At 38.9% G+C, this 19,716-nt stretch overlaps 1 protein-coding gene across 2 annotated transcripts; it reads left to right on the top strand.

The window, feature by feature from the left end:
* Window positions 1-51: 51 nt before the first annotated feature.
* Window positions 52-19,591, top strand: LOC145487318 (methionine--tRNA ligase, cytoplasmic-like). 2 transcript variants are annotated; one of them, XM_081466072.1, is made up of 29 exons: window positions 52-336; window positions 1,511-1,545; window positions 2,218-2,276; window positions 2,477-2,576; window positions 2,655-2,783; window positions 5,072-5,147; window positions 5,579-5,688; window positions 6,116-6,200; window positions 7,073-7,122; window positions 7,662-7,768; window positions 8,297-8,413; window positions 8,750-8,825; window positions 9,266-9,393; window positions 10,085-10,174; window positions 11,866-11,917; window positions 12,085-12,144; window positions 12,274-12,348; window positions 12,786-12,831; window positions 13,013-13,169; window positions 13,345-13,408; window positions 13,830-13,947; window positions 15,029-15,162; window positions 15,333-15,412; window positions 16,309-16,440; window positions 16,568-16,672; window positions 17,117-17,228; window positions 17,459-17,530; window positions 17,792-17,962; window positions 18,866-19,591. In XM_081466072.1, the coding sequence occupies exons 1-29, from the start codon at window positions 126-128 to the stop codon at window positions 19,031-19,033; spliced, it is 2,919 nt and encodes a 972-aa protein (XP_081322198.1). In that variant the 5' UTR covers window positions 52-125; the 3' UTR covers window positions 19,034-19,591. The 2 variants fall into 2 exon arrangements, with proteins under 2 accessions (XP_081322198.1, XP_081322199.1); XM_081466073.1 differs by lacking the exon at window positions 2,655-2,783 and having other exon boundaries at window positions 18,866-19,590.
* The last annotated feature ends 125 nt before the right edge of the window (window positions 19,592-19,716 follow it).

The following is a 19,716-nucleotide window of genomic DNA, read 5'->3' on the forward strand; positions in this document are numbered from 1 at the left end:
AAAGATGGCGGATCTTTCTTGAACCCGCAGTGTTTTGGACTGCGGTTGTTACTCGTTCCAGACTTCCTCGACACTTTAACCCGGTATATTCACACGTGAAAATTAGACAAAACTAGTTGCATCAGATGTTTGGGATCTTTTTGGGGGTCAAATCATTGTCTTTATTCCGATCTACCGTATTTTCACGACGTTTACACTACAGCAGGTACTTTTCATCTCAAATTGGCGAAATCATGAAGCTTTACAGTGACCGAGGAAACCCGGTCCTGCTTCGTATTTTGGCAGCAAAGAATCTGGCAGGCGTTCCACTGACCGTACAGTACATCAATTATGAAGGTAAAATTTAAGTTCACTTCCTCCGTGAAACGAAAACGAAACCGGAACTGTGATGGAATTTCAGGTCTCTTTTGTTTCTAAGATAGCTGGTAATAAAGAAATAAACGTCTACAGTAAGACGTGTGATTTAAGCTCAGTGCTTCGTGATGAACTTCTCGATTCACTTTGGAATTTTGAAGTGATGATTGTAATTTCTTTCTGATGCAAGATCAAATTCAGTAGATCGTATCATTATTCATTGTTGTACAGAATTGGCAGGAAATCTTGAAAAACTGGTGCACAAACAAGAGGGAAACAAGATCTGTAGTTGTTCAACAAATGGTTGAAGTGATTTAAGGGGCGCGCGCTTTATGTGAATCACCTCCCAGCAAACTCCCCACCTCACCCATGCAACTATTTCTCACTAGTAATTCTGAGCTAAGGTTTGCTCATTTATTTTTTTCTCAGAATTCTACATATTCCCGAAAAAGAATATTTGTCATCAGAGATACTGCCTAGTATACTCCACACATTGAAGGTTATAGTTTGTTGGGGAGAGTGTGGAGGGAGGGTAGAGATATAATGAGTTTCCTCATCCATGTAGGGCGTCTAAGATCTTGATTAACAAAAATACCTTTAATTAATCAGCTATATTTGGAATTTTTCTCCCACTTCCTTCTGTAAAATTTCAGAAAACCCATACCTGGGAGGCAGGATGTCATTGGCAGGGAGACTCCCTGCTCTTTGCTTGAGATCCTGCCTCCCATAACCTTCCTGCCCTTTTTCCTCCTATGTTCCCACCCTTCTCCTCATTTCCCTTGCTATGTTAATAATTATTATTTTTAACTAGCTTAATGCTACCAGTGGATCAGTTTTACATCTGTATTAATGTTTAAATACATTGAAATAAAGTATGTGTACTAGATAGTGGATGTACATTTGATCAAATATATTTAAATACATTCAAACATATGAAATAAAGTGATTTCTAGTTTCTAAAGAAACTGTTGTACTTTGTTTGATAGAAGGTAAAAGGAGCACAGTGTCTTTTTTTAGTTAAAGTTGCTATTACATGTATACTGATAATGTATTGATCATTACGATAAAGATTAAAAGGCTTCTTATCATCGGCCATGCTGGTTAATAATATCTTGTTTATATCTTGTTGACTTTCTTATTTTTTTTCTATTTTCAGACAAAAACAAATTTCATTGTCCAGGAAGTAGTAAGGTTTGTTTTATGCTGGTCCCAGAGGTTTTTCTTGATTTTTCTCCACAGGAGAGAGCTGTGAGAGAGCCATGAAGCAGCGAACACGACTCTTGTTCGCCACTTCATGGCTCTCTCTCAGCTCTCTCATGTGGAGAAAAATCAAGAAAAACCTCTGGGACCAGGGAAGATTTGTTTGAACTTTTACTAATTAAATTATATTACTTTAATTATCAGCCACTAGTTGGAGTGTATATGAGTAGCTATCAGACTAAGAACAGACTCTTTATGGTTAAATATGACTTCAGACTATCAGATTATCATTATAATAAAACTATTTTTTCATTAGCTTAAAATAGTTTTATTATAAGCTAATGACATTCTGAAGTCAGATTGTGTCATAAAATGTCTGTTCATAAAAAAAAAAACCCTGGCTTGTTGATATTAACTTGAAAATGGTAAAGATGGTGACCTTTAACAATCCCATATGTGCAGAGTTAACTTCTTTGGTCGACGTTACAACAGTGATGGCCTGGTTATGAACACTCAAGATTTATTGTCTAGTAATTAATAAATAAATAATTTAGAACCAGGTGCCTTAAGAACTCAGTTTAGTGGATGTTGTCTCATGCCAATTAAGATCCTCAAATTTCAACACTAGTTAGAGTAATTAATATTACTGTTTGTGTATTATAGCTTCCTGTGCTTGAAACTGATAGTGGAAGTTTATTAAACAGTCCAAATAGCATTTGCAGGTAAGTTTTGTAATGGTTCAGAGACACGCACATTTATTTTCAATATTAATGAGAGGTTGTCTTCAAAATGTATGGGCATTAAATGAAAATATAGAATCACAGGATGAATTAGGGCCAAAGAAACTGACAGAACGGAAACTAAAAGTACCAATGGAAACTAACTGTAATTATAAACAACTTAGTGCAGTCATCTTTTACAGATATCTCCTTGCACTGGGCAGAAAATCAAGTGAAGTCCCTGATCCTAACAAGGAAGCAGTCATTAATCAATGGGTGGAGTGGGAGAGTACATCTTTGCAGGTAGGTTTTTCCGTGGGTGAAGGAGAAGAGTACAGTAGATTGGACATCAGGAGGTAATGCAACTTTCTTTCATTGCAGCCTGTTCTTTTCTCTCATCTTGTGTTGTCCATTGGCTTGGGTAGACAGGATAGTGGTCATGTAGAGGATGTAAGGAATCTGTTGAGACATGCAGATGGAGAGTTATCATCACACATGTTTTTCTCTGGGGTATGAATTCAAACTGAGTACTAAATGCTCATTGTCCTTATTTTTTAGTGACCAAAGCAAACGTGTTGGACTCCTACCCTTTAATAAGGATTTCAATTTTGATTTGTTTTGTTTGGATTGTTACATGTAGTATTTTCTTCCCTGCTCCTCCTGCTCCCTTTAGTTTCAATTTGATCGTTATTTGACTGGCATAAGAGCCAGTAGATTTTTATTTGAGTGTCAAAATTAAATCTCATTTGCTTTGGTTTTGAATAACTAACAACACCAAGTGATCGATCTGCTTTTAAAAAACTCATACCGCTTTGTCATCCAGTCAGAAGTATAACCAAAACCAATGAATCAATATGAGTCACTCACACAGTTACATACTTTAAAAATACTTTGAGTCTTAACTGGTTCTTAGAAATGCAGAGCTCCTGGGCCAGTTTGTTCAAAGCCTGAATAAGCTAACCCAGGATAAGCGAGAATTTTGATTTGAGTTTGTAACTTTGCGGTGAGGTTTTCTTTACACTGTTTGGTCTTCTGTTTTAAAAGTAATCTCAAATAACACAAAACAAAAGCAGTGAAAAACGTTTGTATACAAGAAAAATTTATACTTCGGTTAACTTTTGAGCCCGGCTTCTGAACAACGTACTGTAGCCCTGATTTCAACAAGTTAATGTGAGCCTGCGATTCAATCAAAAACCAACACTTGGTCAGGGGGTAACTTAAAAAAAAGTCATGTGACCTCGATGAGTTCTAAACTTGAACCTGGGATATGATCACATGATACTGGTCGGCGGATACCTTGTTTTTTGACAAGTGTTAATTGACCATAACATGGATGTCCAATGTCCAGGGCTACTGGTAGGTTGCGGAGAAAAAAGTCAAATTTTGAGGGATTTCCAGGGACGATTTTGCGAGAATTTCGTGGGAATTTTCGAGGCCAATTTCACTGAAAAATGATCAGTAAAACACGGCCGATTTCGCAAAGGTTTTCTGGCAAATTTCGCTAGAAAACAATTGGTTTTGCGCTGATTTGAGGAACGTTTTTAATGAAACTAGGCACTCTTAGAGCATTTACTCACTCAGGCTTTGTACCGCAATATGAAATCGTACTTCACAAGTAAGCTTATAGAACACAAGAAAAACAAATAAGAGAATCAGGATATTAAAAACACAAGAGTTGCGCTTAGATATTTACTAATCAATTTGCTTTGTTGAATATCTTCTTGTTGTTTGCCTCATCTTCGAAGTTTTGTTCTGTTTAGGTTGCGGTTTGCTCTATGTTTGACCGTGAGGTTATTTTTAACAGAGAACATCATATGCTCTTTGACAATACACTCTAGAAATGTGCCAATGACAAAGCTTTTTACATCGTGGCTGCTGCCCAGTTTTTAGCGACATTAATTGAAGAACGCCTGGTAATTTTGGGATGTTTACTTGTTGCAGTGACGAAGTTTCAAGGTAATTTAGCAAGTTTACAGCAAGTAAGCAGCCCCAACAGCAAAAAAAACTTTCAAACATTGTGCCGATAAGTGTTTGGTAAGATTTCCAGCGAATTTCGCAGGATTTTGCGTGTTTTTGTGAATTTCACGGTATTTTGTGGATTTACTCGAAATTCGTGGCTCTGCGACTGCGTGAAATATCAGAAGCCCTGAATATCACAGGAGTATGGCCGCAATCTTGTGAGACTAAGTTGTCGCTGTCGTCGCCGTCATCGTCGCCGTCATGTACCCACGAGCAATAAATGCCGCTAGCCGTGATAACCATGAGAAAATCAATTCATGAGTTTCCTTAGCTTTTCTTTCCTATATGGGTATGGGGCTCTGCTTGGTAGCCCTTCGGGCCACCGGAGCTCTGCCATTAGAATGTGCATTTTGCTCTACACTTGATTGGTCTGAGTGATCTAACATTGGTTTTGGGTGTACCCATCAGCTAGGCCACAGTTGTTCAAAAGCTGGATAACACTATCCAGTTGATGAGTGTTAACAAAACAAACCATGCTATCCACTGTATAGTGATTTATAATTATCTGGTGTACAGCATTATCCACCTTTCAAACGGGCCAGGCCAGACCCAGCCCTTTAATGAAACAAACAACTGGAATTTATTTAGAGAAGTTGTGATCAATTGCCATATACTACAAGACAACTCAGCATCGAGGTGTACAGGACAGAATACGATTATTATTTAATTTTAATTAATTGATAAGTAAATGAACAATAAGTATACCATAGATTAATTTCTTTGCATACTTGACTACGTGACATAGAAAATTCGTCAGCTTACTATTTTTTTGGTTTAAGGATCAAGTTGGATTAGCTGATGTCATTCTTTGGGGATCTCTTCATCCTTTGTTCATTAATGAATCTGGCTTCTCTGGTATGTATAATTGTCTTTGATTTGTTTCTATTCGTGTACGTGTACAGTAGTTTATTATTTGCTCTAAATTATTGTCCCATGAGTAACTGTTTCCCCAGCTTGCAGTGTGTGGCTGCAGTGTAGAAAAGGGTTGGTGAATGGTTGTTTACAAATCCGCGAGTCTTGCAAAATTTTTGTTGATTTTGATAAATGTAGCATTTGTAGTCTCAGGTTTTTTAAGCAGTTGTGTGTGTCTTGCAGTCTCATTTTGTTTGTTTGTTTGTTTGTTTGTTTGTTTTGTTTTGTTTTGTTTTCCTAAAGTTGTCTCGCAATCTCGATTTTTTGCAAGGTTAAGAATGTCTTGAAGTTCTGACGTGTTTTTTGTTTCTTTTTTTATATATATTAAATGATGTCTGAGGGTCCTAGAAACTGAATGTCTCTTGATACCACAGATCCACACATCAGCAATATAACAAGGTGGCATAGCCAGCTTATGACTCAGGATATTTTCTGTAAAAGTGAATTAGAAGTGACAGAAAGCAAAGGGATATCTGCATTTAAGGTAATTAATATTAAATTAATATTTAATTTTACCACAAATTATGGAGGGAGGTAGGAGTTGAGAGAGTGGGGTGGAGGGGATGGGTCCCCCACAATTGCACACTTCTACTATAAAATTATTTTGACTTGTCTTTTTGTACATTCCCTTCTTACGTGTACATGTACTTTCAGTGAACTTTGACAAGGTAATGATTATTTTTCAAGAATACTGTGCTATCTATTTAGTCTGCCATGAATGGTCATCTAGGTCATAGCAGTCTATAGAAAGACTAATGTTACTTGGTGATTGACATGGTCTGACAAGGTGTTATTGTAGTCATCTTGACTTTGGCAAACAGCACATTTACGGATTAGTAATTCTGAGATGATGTAGTTTACTCCAATTTTAATTAATAGACAGTGAAAAATTATTGTCATTCTTGTTGAAGGACTCTCTGCTGGCAATGTCTGGAACACAAGCTCCACCAAGTTCAAAGCCACAAGAAACTATTAAAGCCAAACAGAGTACAAAAGGTGGGAGAGAATAAGATTGATTGATCAGCTAATAGAACAAAATTAATTGGAAAAGACCTTTAGGGTAAAGTGCCGTGGCCTTTTAGTGGGCTGGACTTTAGATTAAGCTATCTGGATTTGAGCCTCGGGCAGGGTTAATGTGTTCTCTCACCTCTCTCTAAACAGGGGAATACAAGTCAATGAGTACCAGTGAATTGTTGGGCCAACCTGACCTGCAATGGACTAGCATTTAATCCAGGGCGGGGGGCGGGGAGTTGTACAGGATAACTCCAAGCTAGTACTTCATTCAACAGAAACTGGCAGAAAAATCTTCCAGCTGTGTGCTGTGCCATTAGACAGAACTGTCTTTGTACCATGCGTAACAAGCATACCACCACAATTTAAGTACTAATTTCTATAAATACTAATGTCGAAGCAAAAGCGTTTGAGAAAATATTCATTAACCCACCTCATTGAAGGTCATTGGCAATTCTGAGGGGTGGTGGGTTTCAAATGCTAATTAAAAATATTTAATATTTAATTTGAATGCCAAAGTATGGAGATGAACTTGAATTTCCAGAAGGGTGAAAGAATTAATTTAAAACCAAAAGACCCCTTGTGATCGGGGGTGTGGAACATTGACCATTTACACGTAAAGGTTTGGAAAGACATGCCCCTACCATATTGCGCTATTTGAGAAAAAATCTTCTCAATTCCACCTCAGTGAGCGTTTTATAGGCACTGTGATGTAAAATATTAAACTATGCAGCCTCCCTCTCCCCTCCCCTCCACAGACCCCTGGCATTTGCTAACAATTTTGCAACAAGTTGTTCTTTAGTTCAGAACAATTTCATATTTTGTTTAAAAGCAATACATATAAATGCCTTGTTTAGGGTCACAAGCATCCCATCAGGAAAACAAGAGTGCTGTGCCATTAGAGGAGGTGAGTTGGAATAAGGGATAAGTAAACTGCTTGATTAAAAGGAATTAGATTTTATACGTATTCATTTACTCATGCATAAAAATAGTAGATGTAAGGTACCTCATATTACATAAAATCTGCTTTTTTCATTCAACGTAATACTATTAAACATGAGAGACTGTGTTTTACCGCAATTATAAATACTTAGTGAGATGTTAGTTGAAAATACAATGCACAAAGTGGTGTCAGTAGTATTTTTGACGAACTTCCAGTTGTTCGGAAATGTAACAAACACTGTCTTGAGCATTTGATTCAAGGTGTATCTTCTCAACCCAAACTAAAACTCAAGACAAAACAGAAAACCGTCAAACTTGCATACTCTAGTTGCAAAACTAACTGTTCTTCCACACAATAACGCTTTATGCCTTCAGGACTACGTGTAGCTAAAAGAAGAATTTCTTTGGTTGGGTGGCTCGTTAGTTAAGTTTCTTGCCTTTGTAATGTTACAGCTGAGTAAAGCTTAGTAGTGGTTAGCTTTGTAAACATTCCTTTTGTTCCAGGCAAGTCAAACCAAAGTTTGCTCGAAGGAAGAGGTTGACGAAGCTGTCGAGAGCTGGAACAATGGCTGTAAAAGCCGTCCAAAAACTCGCCGGCTTGCAGACCCAGTGTAAGCTACTCAACTTTAAACTAACCAGCGTCAGTTTGAATTATACTAACTGTAAAATCATTATATTATATTATTTCATACTCTACCTTCACAATCCACTGGTCAACATCTTTTTTTTTTTTTTTTTTGCCTCACTGGTCTTCACTTCACTGTGACAGTGCTATGATGGCGTGCACTTGGGAGGTATAAATAGATGCTTTGTTTGAAAGTGTACACACCAGGGAATTGCATTTACTGTTCACATGCTCTGGAGTTCTTGAATGGAAGCTGAGTTCTCATGCTAAAAGTCAAAACATTCCTACCGGCTGCAGCTCTTTACTTCATGAAAGACTCTGTTGGAAATGACTGCAAGACATTGTTTAAGGACTCTCTTCTATCGCTGAAGAATGATGCGCTATTGAACTTTTATTAAGAGAGCAATAGTCGTTCCATTTTTTTCAGCGTTTTTTTTTTTTCAATTAGTTTTAAGTCTTCTTTGTCTTTTAACTGAAATGACTCGTTTCTGTTTCATCTCTTTTCATTTTACAGTCTTCCCATAGAAGGAGAAAAGAACATTCTGATCACCAGCGCCTTGCCCTATGTGAATAATGTGCCTCATTTGGGAAACATCATTGGCTGTGTCCTCAGTGCTGACGTATTTGCCAGGTACCTTACGCACTAAAAAGCACTTTATTTGATCGCATCCTGTCTCTAAAACGGATCAAACCTGCGACTAATGGTTGTTTACCATTTACCTGCATTTCGGAAATTTCGGTTAGACAATTTTCCCGCGCTTGGCGACAGTTATGCAAATTTTCTTCGAATTGGTCAACTGTGTTGCCTGTCGCTTGCGTATGTTGTGATTGACCAGTGTGATAGCTGAAGGAGCTCGACTAATTTTGTGCAATAGAATATACAAATCCACCCTTGAAGAAAAGAACGGTTTTTTTGACAGGATCGAGTTCATTGCTTTTACCAGTTTTGGTTTTTATTGTTTAACAGGTTTTGCCGGCTTCGTCAGTATAACACGCTATACATTTGTGGGACAGATGAATACGGCACAGCTACTGAAACTAAGGTAAATGTTCAATACTTGTTAGTTCAAACTTAACTGATTTTTAATTCAAGGTAAGACCAAAATCGCGCATTTAGAATCCTTGAGACTCTATCCTGATTGCACAGAAAAACACAGCCATTGGAAGATCAGAGTGGATGTGGCTAAATTCATTAGAACAGGTTACAATAGATCAGCTGAATGAATATGTAACAACTGTAACTTACTCGTGTCTTTTGCAAATCATCAATACATCTACCAAACCTCATTTTGCGTTACATATATTGTTGTTGTTCTTTTTGTGTTTGTTGACATTGTATTCACTTCAAGTTTTGATTGGTTCACTGTACTGTCTGTGCCCTTTGTGATTGGCTAGAGTTATTACTTTGGTTTTGGTTTTACGACACTCAGTGGAATTCTGTTCTAATGATCTTGTTTAATTCTTTCTTTGGCTTTGTCGCTAGGCATTAGAAGAAGGCTTAACACCCCAGCAGATCTGTGACAAGTATTTTAAACTTCACAAGGAAGTTTACGAATGGTTTGAGATTAAGTTTGATTACTTTGGAAGGACGACCACTGAAGAACAAACCGAGTGAGTATTTGTGCGAAATTCGGCTCATTTTTTTTGTCTCTCTAAGCCCTCCCTGGTTTCGAGACTGTAAGCAAGAAAACTCCTTTATTTATTTTGAAGTCATCTACGTTTCTTCCTCATTTCTATATTGAACGTTCAAACTTGCATGGAGCGCAGCAGGCGCTTGTTTTGTAAAATCAAGTACGAAACGAAAAACGGAAAAAACTGGGGACTAGTCAAAGCGGAAGAGAGTAGCCTCGCCCACAGTTTTCGCGCGGCCACTCTGCTGCTGGCTTTCTTGAACTTCTTGCTAACGATCTGAGGGAAATTTTGAAATGTTCGTAGCTTCTTTCTATACCTCGTTGTTGTTGTTGTTGTTGTTGTTTTCGCTCATACCAACTTGACGTAGTTTAGAGTAAACAGGAGACAACGAAAACCGTAGACTGCCTTAAATAGACACAGAATTATGGTAGGTGTGTAGCTAGGTGTCTAGTTTATATGCACTTCATCAAATGTCCGAACTTGCGTAATGTTTCCTTTGAGCTTGGAATTTAAACAAAACTCTACGTGCTCTTTCTGACTATATTCAGCTGTTTTTACATTGAGTGGATATCTACCTTTGAGATGTAAAAAATAATGTGGGTAAAGATTGCTCAATAAGATGTTTAGGCTTTTTTCCAAGAATAACCTGACCGTGTTCTCTTGTTATTAGAATCGCTCAGGACATTTTCTGGCGTCTTCACAAGCGAGATCATTTGGTGGAGGATACTCTAGAGCAACTTCAGTGCGTGGACTGTAAAAGGTACATTCAGTTCTCACTGTCTCAATACCGTAAAACTACAATAATAATACCTAATACATTAGATAGAAACGTGTAGTTTGCAAGTATCAGCAGAGAGGCATGATGACGTTCTGACTCAAAGAATGTGGAATTTAAGAATCTAGAATAACTGAATGATTAGGGAATGACGGTATATTGTGCAAGTCGATAGTTAAAAAAATGGTAAGACGATGGAGCTGTATTATTCATCATAGTTATTTGTTCGATAAACTGTAACGCGATCATAAACGTTTGTGAGAGTCTTATTAAGGTGGCTCAAAACAGAAATATTTCCGTGAGTAGCCTGGGCTCTAGCGCGCACTTCAGCGCGTGGCGAGGGGTCGCAAGATAGTGCGCAAAATTTAAAGTTTGCAAAACTAACAGCAAACATGGCGGCGCGAGGCCTACTTCGTAAAACTTTGTTTCCGCCAAGTTTAGTGAGCTGTTTGCGATATGGCGAATTTTCACCTTCGAAAACATCCATCCTTCAAGCAATTTCAAATGAAGAAACATTCTTTAAACCGCTGTGCTTGAACGTAAACGAAAATTGTGATGTTGATGCTGCGATCGATCGCGGAGGCTATCAGTCTAAAACAAAGCAGGAGAAAACTACTCTTCAAGTTTTCTTCATTCTTTTTACCAGGCCAGTCTCACTTTCGGGTATTTATGGTAACACTATTCACGGGTATTCACGTTTATTCGCGTGGAATTGCGCGCTTTACTGAGTAGCGGACCGCCTTCACGCGTGCGCAAAGTGCGATCTTGCAAAGTCGAGACTTTAATTTGCGCGTACAACGCGCGCTAAGAATTCCTTATCCACGAAGCTGATATCTCAAATACTGATCCAGTGACCATACCTTTTTAATGCAAAAAATTATTCAACAGCAAAAGCGGAATGCATGTGCGAAATTGTGAAAAAACTGTGGGGTGGAATTTTTCCAATCCTGAAATTTCCATTTTTTTTTCTTTTAATTTAAGCAAAATCCACTGCACAGAATTTTTTCTAATTTTGCCTGTTTCTTCTTCTGTGAGTAATAAAAAGATTTTTATAAAAAATATATATATATATGAGGTCACCGGCTTAGTTTTAAGATAGATGCAATTGATGGTAAAAAGTGGATCAAGTTTGTTGCTGTGCAATAGAACAGTGCAACCTTAATTTATGACTTAAACACAATGAATGGTACAGGGGAGAGTTAGCTTAAAAAATAGCACAGCGATTTAAAACAGTACAGTTCCAAGCCTGAAAAATCGCATTTAGATTAAGATTCAATACAGACCCCTGGCAGACCCGTCCTCTTCATTTGTGACGTAGTTTTCATGTTAACGTGTTGAATGTTCAAGAAGACTTTCATAGACAGGTTTGATACTGTGAACACCTGTCTTACGAGTTACACAAACAGGTTTTGCCAGTAGTGAGTTAACAAAGTAGCTTGTTAGTTATTTGCTATCATAAGCTATTGTACTAACATCTCAAAGAGTGAAACGTTGCCACACTATAGCCTATGAAAACCCGTTCAAGGCTCAATGTAAAGATTTTCGGAAAGTGGTTGTTTAGAAATGTTTTAACGTGTTTTTCTGTTTAGCAATATTATCTTACATTTCACGTCTCGTATTTCAGTTGATGTTTTTAGTCCTTGACCATTTTTTTTTCTTTTTTTATGTTGTTGCAGATTTCTCGCTGACCGTTTTGTGGAAGGCACTTGTCCTTTCTGCAACTTTGAGGTAAGATGTAACAGATTTTACTAAGAATCTCACTTAATGTTAGCTACGAAGACCACCTGACGGTTACTTGAGCACTAAGGTTTTGGTAGCTTGTATTTTGTTGTTATCAAGATCTTCAAAAACATTTTGATGTAGTAAGTTAAGAAAATTGTATTTATTTCTTGAAGGATGCCAGAGGGGATCAGTGCGATGCGTGTGGAAAGCTTATAAACGCCATTGAACTGAAGGTAACGAGAACGTACTATCTTTGATGTGTTTCCTTCAGAGAGTTGGCGGTAAACAAGGCAGTATATACAAGGAGTGGTTCCTCAAGAAGGTTTACTTGCTAACAGCAAATTAATTATTTTGTTTTACAGAAGCCTAGATGTAAAGTTTGCGGAGGAACACCAAAAGTTAGAAGTAGCAAGCACTTATTCTTGAATTTGACGAAGGTAGCCTTTTAATTTCGTAGTTTTAAAATCGTACACAAAAAACTGCCCAGTTTGTCATAATCAGAGGCTTCTAAGGTGGCCGTATTACTATACCCCATAACAAAGGAAAATACAAGTACCACAGCAATATATGCACTGTGCCCAGAGAATACATCAGACAGAACTCTCCTCCAAAGAACAAAGAAGTTTGTAAGTGTTGTCACGTTACGCATCTCCCCACCAGTGGTCACGCAGTCTTAGCGCGATTTTTCAAAGTCACGCGTGACCTAACTGATGGCTTCCAAGCGGAACTTTGAGCACTGTTTGTTGTTGTTGTTGTTTTCTGTGATTTTTGTGTGGGTAACCCAAATGCCTAACGTATGCAAGGGACATTAATTGTATTATTTTCTAATTTCTTTGGTTAAGTTTTAATTATGCTTTTTTTCCTTTTCTTTAAGCTTGAACCGTCTCTCCGACAGTGGGTTGAGAAGTCGTCTTCGGAAGGTAAGTTTAAGCGAAGTTTTGTGCTGGTGTCTTTGTGTCATGACATTTTAAATTACCTTTTGAGATGCAGAAATAAATGATTATTTTAAATTCTTACCAAGGAAGAAAAACATCAAGGAGGCAACAGTAAACCAGAGAATAACAAGGATGCTAAACGCGTTCTAAGTATTGGCTTTTGCAGGTACGTGGACCTCTAACGCGCGCCATATTACCCGAGGATGGATCCAAGAGGGCCTCAGACCACGGTGTATAACACGTGACTTGAAATGGGGCACCCCGGTCCCTCTAGAGGGATACACGGACAAGGTCTTTTACGTGTGGTTTGACGCACCTATAGGGTAAGAAAACTTTAAGGCGTTATCCAGAGTATTGGTTAAGGCTGCACAGAATGCATTTTACAGATGGAAAGGCCGCCCTTGGCTTTTGCCAGTTTCCATTATAAGGGCGCTGAGGAGAGATCGTTTAATTTATTGTGCCGTTACTTGATCTTTCTGGATGTTGTTGGTGTTGCAGGTACCTTTCTATCACTGCTAACTACACCAAAGAGTGGGAGAAATGGTGGAAAAACCCTCAACAAGTGAGTGATAACACTAAACTATTCCTTTATACCGTACCTTTCTACCAATATCATTACCGTTTCTTAATGCTTTGCGAATCTTCACTCTCTCTAGTCAGCGTGCTTAACTAAAGAAATTCCTTTCATTAGTTTCCATTTATTACGGGGTTTGATCCGTTAGTGTAGTTTTGTGGAACCATAAAAATGACGTATCGTGTAAATTTCAGGAACTGAGAAATTTGCGCGACTTTTCCAAAAACGGAAACCAACGAGTTCCAAATGTAAATTGAGACATCTGACATCTTCCGACAAGCTTGAGAACATTGAAAATGTGAATCCTTGTTAAATCTTTTCTTAGTGTAGTGTTTATTTTTTCTGTGCTACGTTTAAGCTAAGAGTAATTTAGCTTAAACAGTGAACTATATGGTTTTGTATGTTCTAGGTCACTCTTTATCAGTTCATGGCAAAGGATAACGTTCCCTTCCACACTGTCGTGTTCCCTTGCACTCTTATTGGCGCCGATGACAATTACAGTCTTCTAAATTCCATCAGTGCCACAGGTAAGAAACCTGTAAAACTGGTTTCGGAATCCTGGACGCGTGGTTTCCAGGAGGAGCCAGGGTAGAAAGAAGGAAAGAAGCACTTTTTCTTCTTTCAGCTGCTATAACAAACGTTAATTTGTAGGGAGGGGCGATTTTTTGGGGCGCGATCCATTCAACCAAAATTGAATGGATCGGTTCGCTCCAATCGGAAAAGTTCGGAAAAAAAAAAAAAACGGTCCACCTTTCGAGGTGGACCACTTTTCTCGGTTGGACCGGTCCGATCGAAAATTGAGCTTTCCATTTGACCATTTCCACCTATTTTCAATCGCAGTACCTCGCTGTTCGGTACTTTCCGTGTTCAACAGGGACGAAAACACTTATCATTGCAGCTTTTGCGGATTGCTAACAGCGGATTTATCGGTGTTACTCGTACATCCATGTGCAATTAGAACAGGTTCGCAGCTGCTTCGCAAGTTAAGTGTATACTTTGGCTTCTTGAAAACAGTTTATTTTCCGAGAGAATTTCGAATGTTGTTTTCCTCATTCGAACGTGGTTTTTGAGCTCAACCGGCAAATAACTGGGAACGGTCTGCTCAAAATAACCTGTTATACGGGATAAATTTCTACGCATGAAACAGCTTGCACAATATTATTGATAAAGTCGAAATACGGTCATCTAACTCTGACACGAGCAACAGTGATCTAACATCCGCCATTTCAAATAAGGGCACGAAACTCTTTTTGCGAGTGGAATGGAGCGAGACTGTTCGTACGCGTCGCAATCCGGACGCCACCAAGAAATTTTCGAATCTCAGCCCGGAAATTTTGATTTAATGGATCGCGCCCTTGGAGAGCAATGTTTTGTTTGTGTTTGTTAACTGGATTCGGTTTTATTCTCTGACAATATTTCGCCTGGAAATATAAGGAGTAACATAATTCGACGTTTCGATGTATTCTTGTATTCTTGATAGTGATGTTAGATACATCAAAACGTCGAATTACGTTACTCCTTATATTTCTTGTTAAATGCTTTAACAAGCAATATTTCACCTAACTTTAATTTAATTTTCTTTTATTAATGGTTTTGTTCAATCCTCAGAATACCTGAATTATGAAGACGACAAATTTTCTAAGAGTCGTGGGGTGGGGGTGTTTGGTAACGATGCTGCCAACACGGGTATTCCAGCAGACATCTGGAGATTCTACCTACTCTACGTTAGACCCGAGAACCAAGTAAGTTCTCCGTAAAGTATTTTTTGAGTGCTGTGATGATTGTGCAGATAGGAGTGCCCTGAAATATGTGAAGTTTTACAGCTGCCTCTTTTTTGAAAAGTTCATTTGCATCAGTTTTGGGGGTTGTATCATTTTTGGTTTCACCTTTATTCTGCTTTATATCTTAAAAGGACAGCGCATTTAGTTGGTCAGATTTCATTCAGAAGAACAACACTGAACTTCTCAACAACTTTGGCAATTTCATCAATCGGTAAGGCATGATCGTTATTTTTTATTTCAGTATTTTTTGTTCATTTTCCTTCCTAAACTTGTGGGCACTTGTGCAATGCATCTACCTTCTCACTTTCATCAAACATTTAAGTTTTCCTTAGATTATAAGTTATTTGTGCTCGGGTTTCGCTGCTCCATGTTCAGGGCATAAATTTGTCATTGTGTAGCCCCACCCCAAATCCTTGAATCGACTCTTTGACCCGCCAAAGCTCATTTCATTCCTCGGCGACTTGATTTTCTCCAGTCGCCTTTTACTCCGTTTAATGCGAGATTGTTGCATCTGTTGCCAAAACTTTTCATTTGAAAGTGGCAACGTCTCTGATCTGCATAAAAATGAGTACATGTGAATAACTCCTTTTCATTGGCTTACACCAGGGGTTACCGTCACACTGATACAAAAGACAACCCAAAATGCACTCATCTCCTCCGCAGAGGCTTCCTGCGAATTGAATCCGCTGACCGATATGACTGCGGATACTACTTTGCGCCTGCATTCATTTCGCACGACGTTCTATATCGAACACCCGAACCAGAGAATGTGCCTTGTTAAAGAAGCTACGTCACGGTTTGCACATCTTGAAAAGTTTAGCCTAAATTTTCAAGTTCATCGTTTGTAATCCGTGTTAATCTTCTCCATCCTTAACCATCCTAGTTCCTGTATGGTTTATCATTATCTCTTTGGTGTTTTTCTATCTTAGTAAACTATTATTTTCAGGTTTCCTTCAATTTTGGTACGTGGCCGAAATAACTCAAAATATCGTGACTGAGCTCCTTGTTAACGTTCACTCATAAAGAAACGTTAGAGCTCCAGGCAGAGTGCGTTGAATGTCTCTGCTTTCCTACGTTTTTGTGACTGTGAAATGAACTGTTCTTCAGAGCTTTGATGTTTGTGCACAACAACTTTGGCGGCGCAGTACCAGCCATGGATTTAACTGAGGAAGACAAGAATTTCATAGCGCTCATCAATAAGGAGCTAAAAACATACATTGACGATCTTGAGAAAATGAGGTAAAACAGCCATTTACATCCAATCCTGTCCATGTTTTATTTTCCAATGCTACTCTGTCGTTTTCTATATTTAGACATTTTTTAGGCGTTTTTTATCGTCTCGCTTACCAGAAATGATTTTTTGCAGGTTCCGTGAAGGTTTAAAAGGCGTGCTAAACATGTCTAAATTTGGTAACCAGTACATTCAGTCCAACCAGCCCTGGGTTCTAGTCAAGGGAAGCGAATCAGACAGGTATGAAATGTACAGTCCTAATTATGGGAGGTGCGGTGCCCTAATGGTCACGCCCAGATTTTTCAAAGGGTGGATGACACTATCTACCAAATAAATAGCTATGCAGTGGTTAGCTTAGTTTGTTTTCGCAACCCTTATCCACTGCATAGCAATATATCCGGTCGATAGTGTTATCCACCCCTTGAACAACTGTGTTTAGAACGCTGAAACTTTATTCCCCCTTTATTCCACGATGACCATACCTCCAGCCCTGAGTGAACAGATTGTAAGATCAGAGGGGGGGGGGGGGGGGGGGAGCGGAGACAGATTGTTGCCTGTTCTCTCTCACGTTGGTTATGTTGGTGCGTTTCTATGGATTGGAGGAATTTATACTCAGCTCAACACATCCTTGTTATAATCGTTGTCACATGTTTGTTTGTTTTTTGTTTTTGTTTTTTTTTTTAGATCACGCGCAGGCACAGTACTAGGTGTGGCGACGAACCTGTCCTGGTTACTTTCCGTTCTCATTCACCCTTACATGCCCGGCGTCAGTGAAGAAATTCAACGCCAGTTGCAGGTAGGTTCGTTTGGCGTGCAGAGAAATTTTAGGATCTGGGTAAAGGTACTTGGGTAGATGTTTCTACCGTTTGTTTTTATGATGTGTAAAAAGATCGCACATTGTTTACATCTTGTAGAGGAAAAAAGGGAGGCTACCTTAACGCGTCTATAAATGAACATTTAAGGCTTTAGTAATTTGGGGTCAAAAATGTTGCAGCTAGATAACACGTTCTCCGTTGTTAATTACAGGTTACGGACGAAGGAAATGTAGTCTTGGATAACTTCGTTCCTTATCTACAACCTGGTCACAAAATCGGAACGGTAAGAGTAAAAAACAAGAAAAACATTTAATTTTCTTTGTGATTATTATTTCTCAGAAAACGCCCTACCTCTTCTCGTGCAGGAAATATTTACGAAATAAAAAACTCGACCTTGCTTTGTCGCTGACTATTGACAAATCAGGGATGTCTTACTTTGGAAACCTCTTTTATATGGTGCGTGACACCTTCTTCAGCCACCGGGTTGTAATTGCTATTAAGTAAAGAATAATTCCAACGAAATGACGTGAAGTTTGTCTCGTAGCCTAGTCCGCTGTTCCAAAAGATCGATGCCTCCGTTGCGGATCAGTTGCGCGCAAAGTATGGCGGGAACAAACCGAAGCAACAACCTGAAGGCGACAAATCGACCAACGCTGTTACCGAAAATACCGCTGACACTGACGTGGCGGCTTTGCAAGCGGAGATTACTAAACAGGTAAGAAATAATTCTTTTGGGGGGGTGGAGGCATGGAGTAGAAGTGGGCCTCGAGCCTGTTGTCCAAATTAATTAAGGATTATTTAAAGATTATTTAATGCTAGTGGATTTCTAATTCTAGAATCGACCCAAGCAAGAGAGGATAATTGTAAGAGAGTTAATCCTCCATATAGGCCTTATTCCTAAGGTTATTCCTCTTAAGTTGTTTTTAGACATGGTACCCAGTTCGTCCGCGAATACCGTTGCCACGCCCGTTGCATGGATGTTTTCGTGGAGGATGAAAACGCGTGTTAAGCCACGTGGGTCATCTACTTGAGCAAAATGCGCGTCACATGATTGGCTATTTCCAGATTCTCCTGGGATTTCCAAAACTGGGACTGATCTAAAAATAATTTGAGAGGGTTTTCCTTTGGAATACGGCCTATATGCGTATGGAGGATTAACTTTCTTAACTCTCAACGGCCCCCATTCTCTTTTAACGTAAGTTATTTTCCATACTTCAGCTGTAAGATGTTACCGTTTGATTTTCCCTGACCGTCTTCAAACACAATGCTATGCTAGTCGTGCTTGTCAGGGTCGAGAAGCAGTTCCCGTTAAGTCTCACATGAATGGCTTGATACCCTTTGAGAGGACAATAGCACAAACAACAGAAGCAATCCCCTGGCACCAAAACAATAACAGCTGCTAACAAGCAAAAGAGTTACAAGCTCACAAGACCTGCTACAATTCTGGTTTATCACTGACTTTACTCTGTAAATTTGTTAGTTGTGAGACGATATCCCCTAGTTGATGATTTTTGTTAATTCCTATTACCTGCCTATACTGCCATGCATTTTTATCGCATGGAGAAATTAGTTGTTCATCGCTAGTGGGTATTAAGTTTCAACACCACTATGTTTCTAGGGTGACAAGGTTCGTCAGCTGAAAGCGGAAAAAGCTGAAAAGGAAAGAGTAGAAGCCGAGGTGGCCATTCTTCTGGCGCTGAAGAAAAAACTGGCTGTCGCTGAGGGAAAAGATCCAAACGAACAGGATGCCACTTCCAAGGGAAAGAAGAAAGGAAAAAAGAAGTAAACTACGCTCTACAACCGAAGAAATTACTTGCCTTTTCCTTGCACGCCTTTCAGCTTCTCATGTTTTAAAGCAGATGAAATGTTTCGTCTAACGACAGGGGGAATGTAACTGAACAATTTTTCGAATACGCCATTTTGAATAAATTATCATGACGCAGTTTTGAGTTAGGAGTGTTCCGGAGATTTTCCGGATAAACAACGAACATTCCCGAACGGACGATTGTTCTCAGACCTTGCGATTGCTGGTATGGGCGAATTTTTCACGGTGGAAGGACGGGGGAAAATATTCAGCTAAAACTTGATGTTGATGTTGTCCTATTCATATGTCTCAGAATTCCATCAATATTGACTGAATTAGCTATACCGAGAGCCAACGCTGATCATTAGATTGTTATCCAATTGAAAATTAATGAATTATACGTTCTCCATGCGTAACAGTGTCACCTGTTTTCTTGCTGTGCAATAAAACTGAGTAGTTGAAAGAGAGTTGAAACCAGGAATATCAGTGGTTTGTTAAATTGATCTCCCTGATGAAAGTAAATATTAAAATGTGCTTGTTAAACCAACCTGTGTAGAAGTGAACATGTCTTTGTAGGTGTCTTCTACTCAGACTGTCGAAACTTTAGTTAAGAATATATACCTCTTACTAACCGAACTCGGGGGCCGTACAGTAAGTTACGGACC

Source organism: Orbicella franksi, chromosome 5 (assembly GCF_964199315.1).
Source record: "Orbicella franksi chromosome 5, jaOrbFran1.1, whole genome shotgun sequence".
NCBI classification, from domain to species: Eukaryota; Metazoa; Cnidaria; class Anthozoa; order Scleractinia; family Merulinidae; genus Orbicella; species Orbicella franksi.

Coding starts and splice junctions, on each gene's coding strand:
- LOC145487318 (XM_081466072.1), top strand. CDS start 126: ATGTTTGGGATCTTTTTGGGGGTCAAATCATTGTCTTTATTCCGATCT. Junction 16,673..17,116: donor AAGGGAAGCGAATCAGACAG/GTATGAAATGTA, acceptor TTTTTTTTTTAG/ATCACGCGCAGGCACAGTAC. Junction 17,229..17,458: donor AAATTCAACGCCAGTTGCAG/GTAGGTTCGTTT, acceptor TGTTAATTACAG/GTTACGGACGAAGGAAATGT.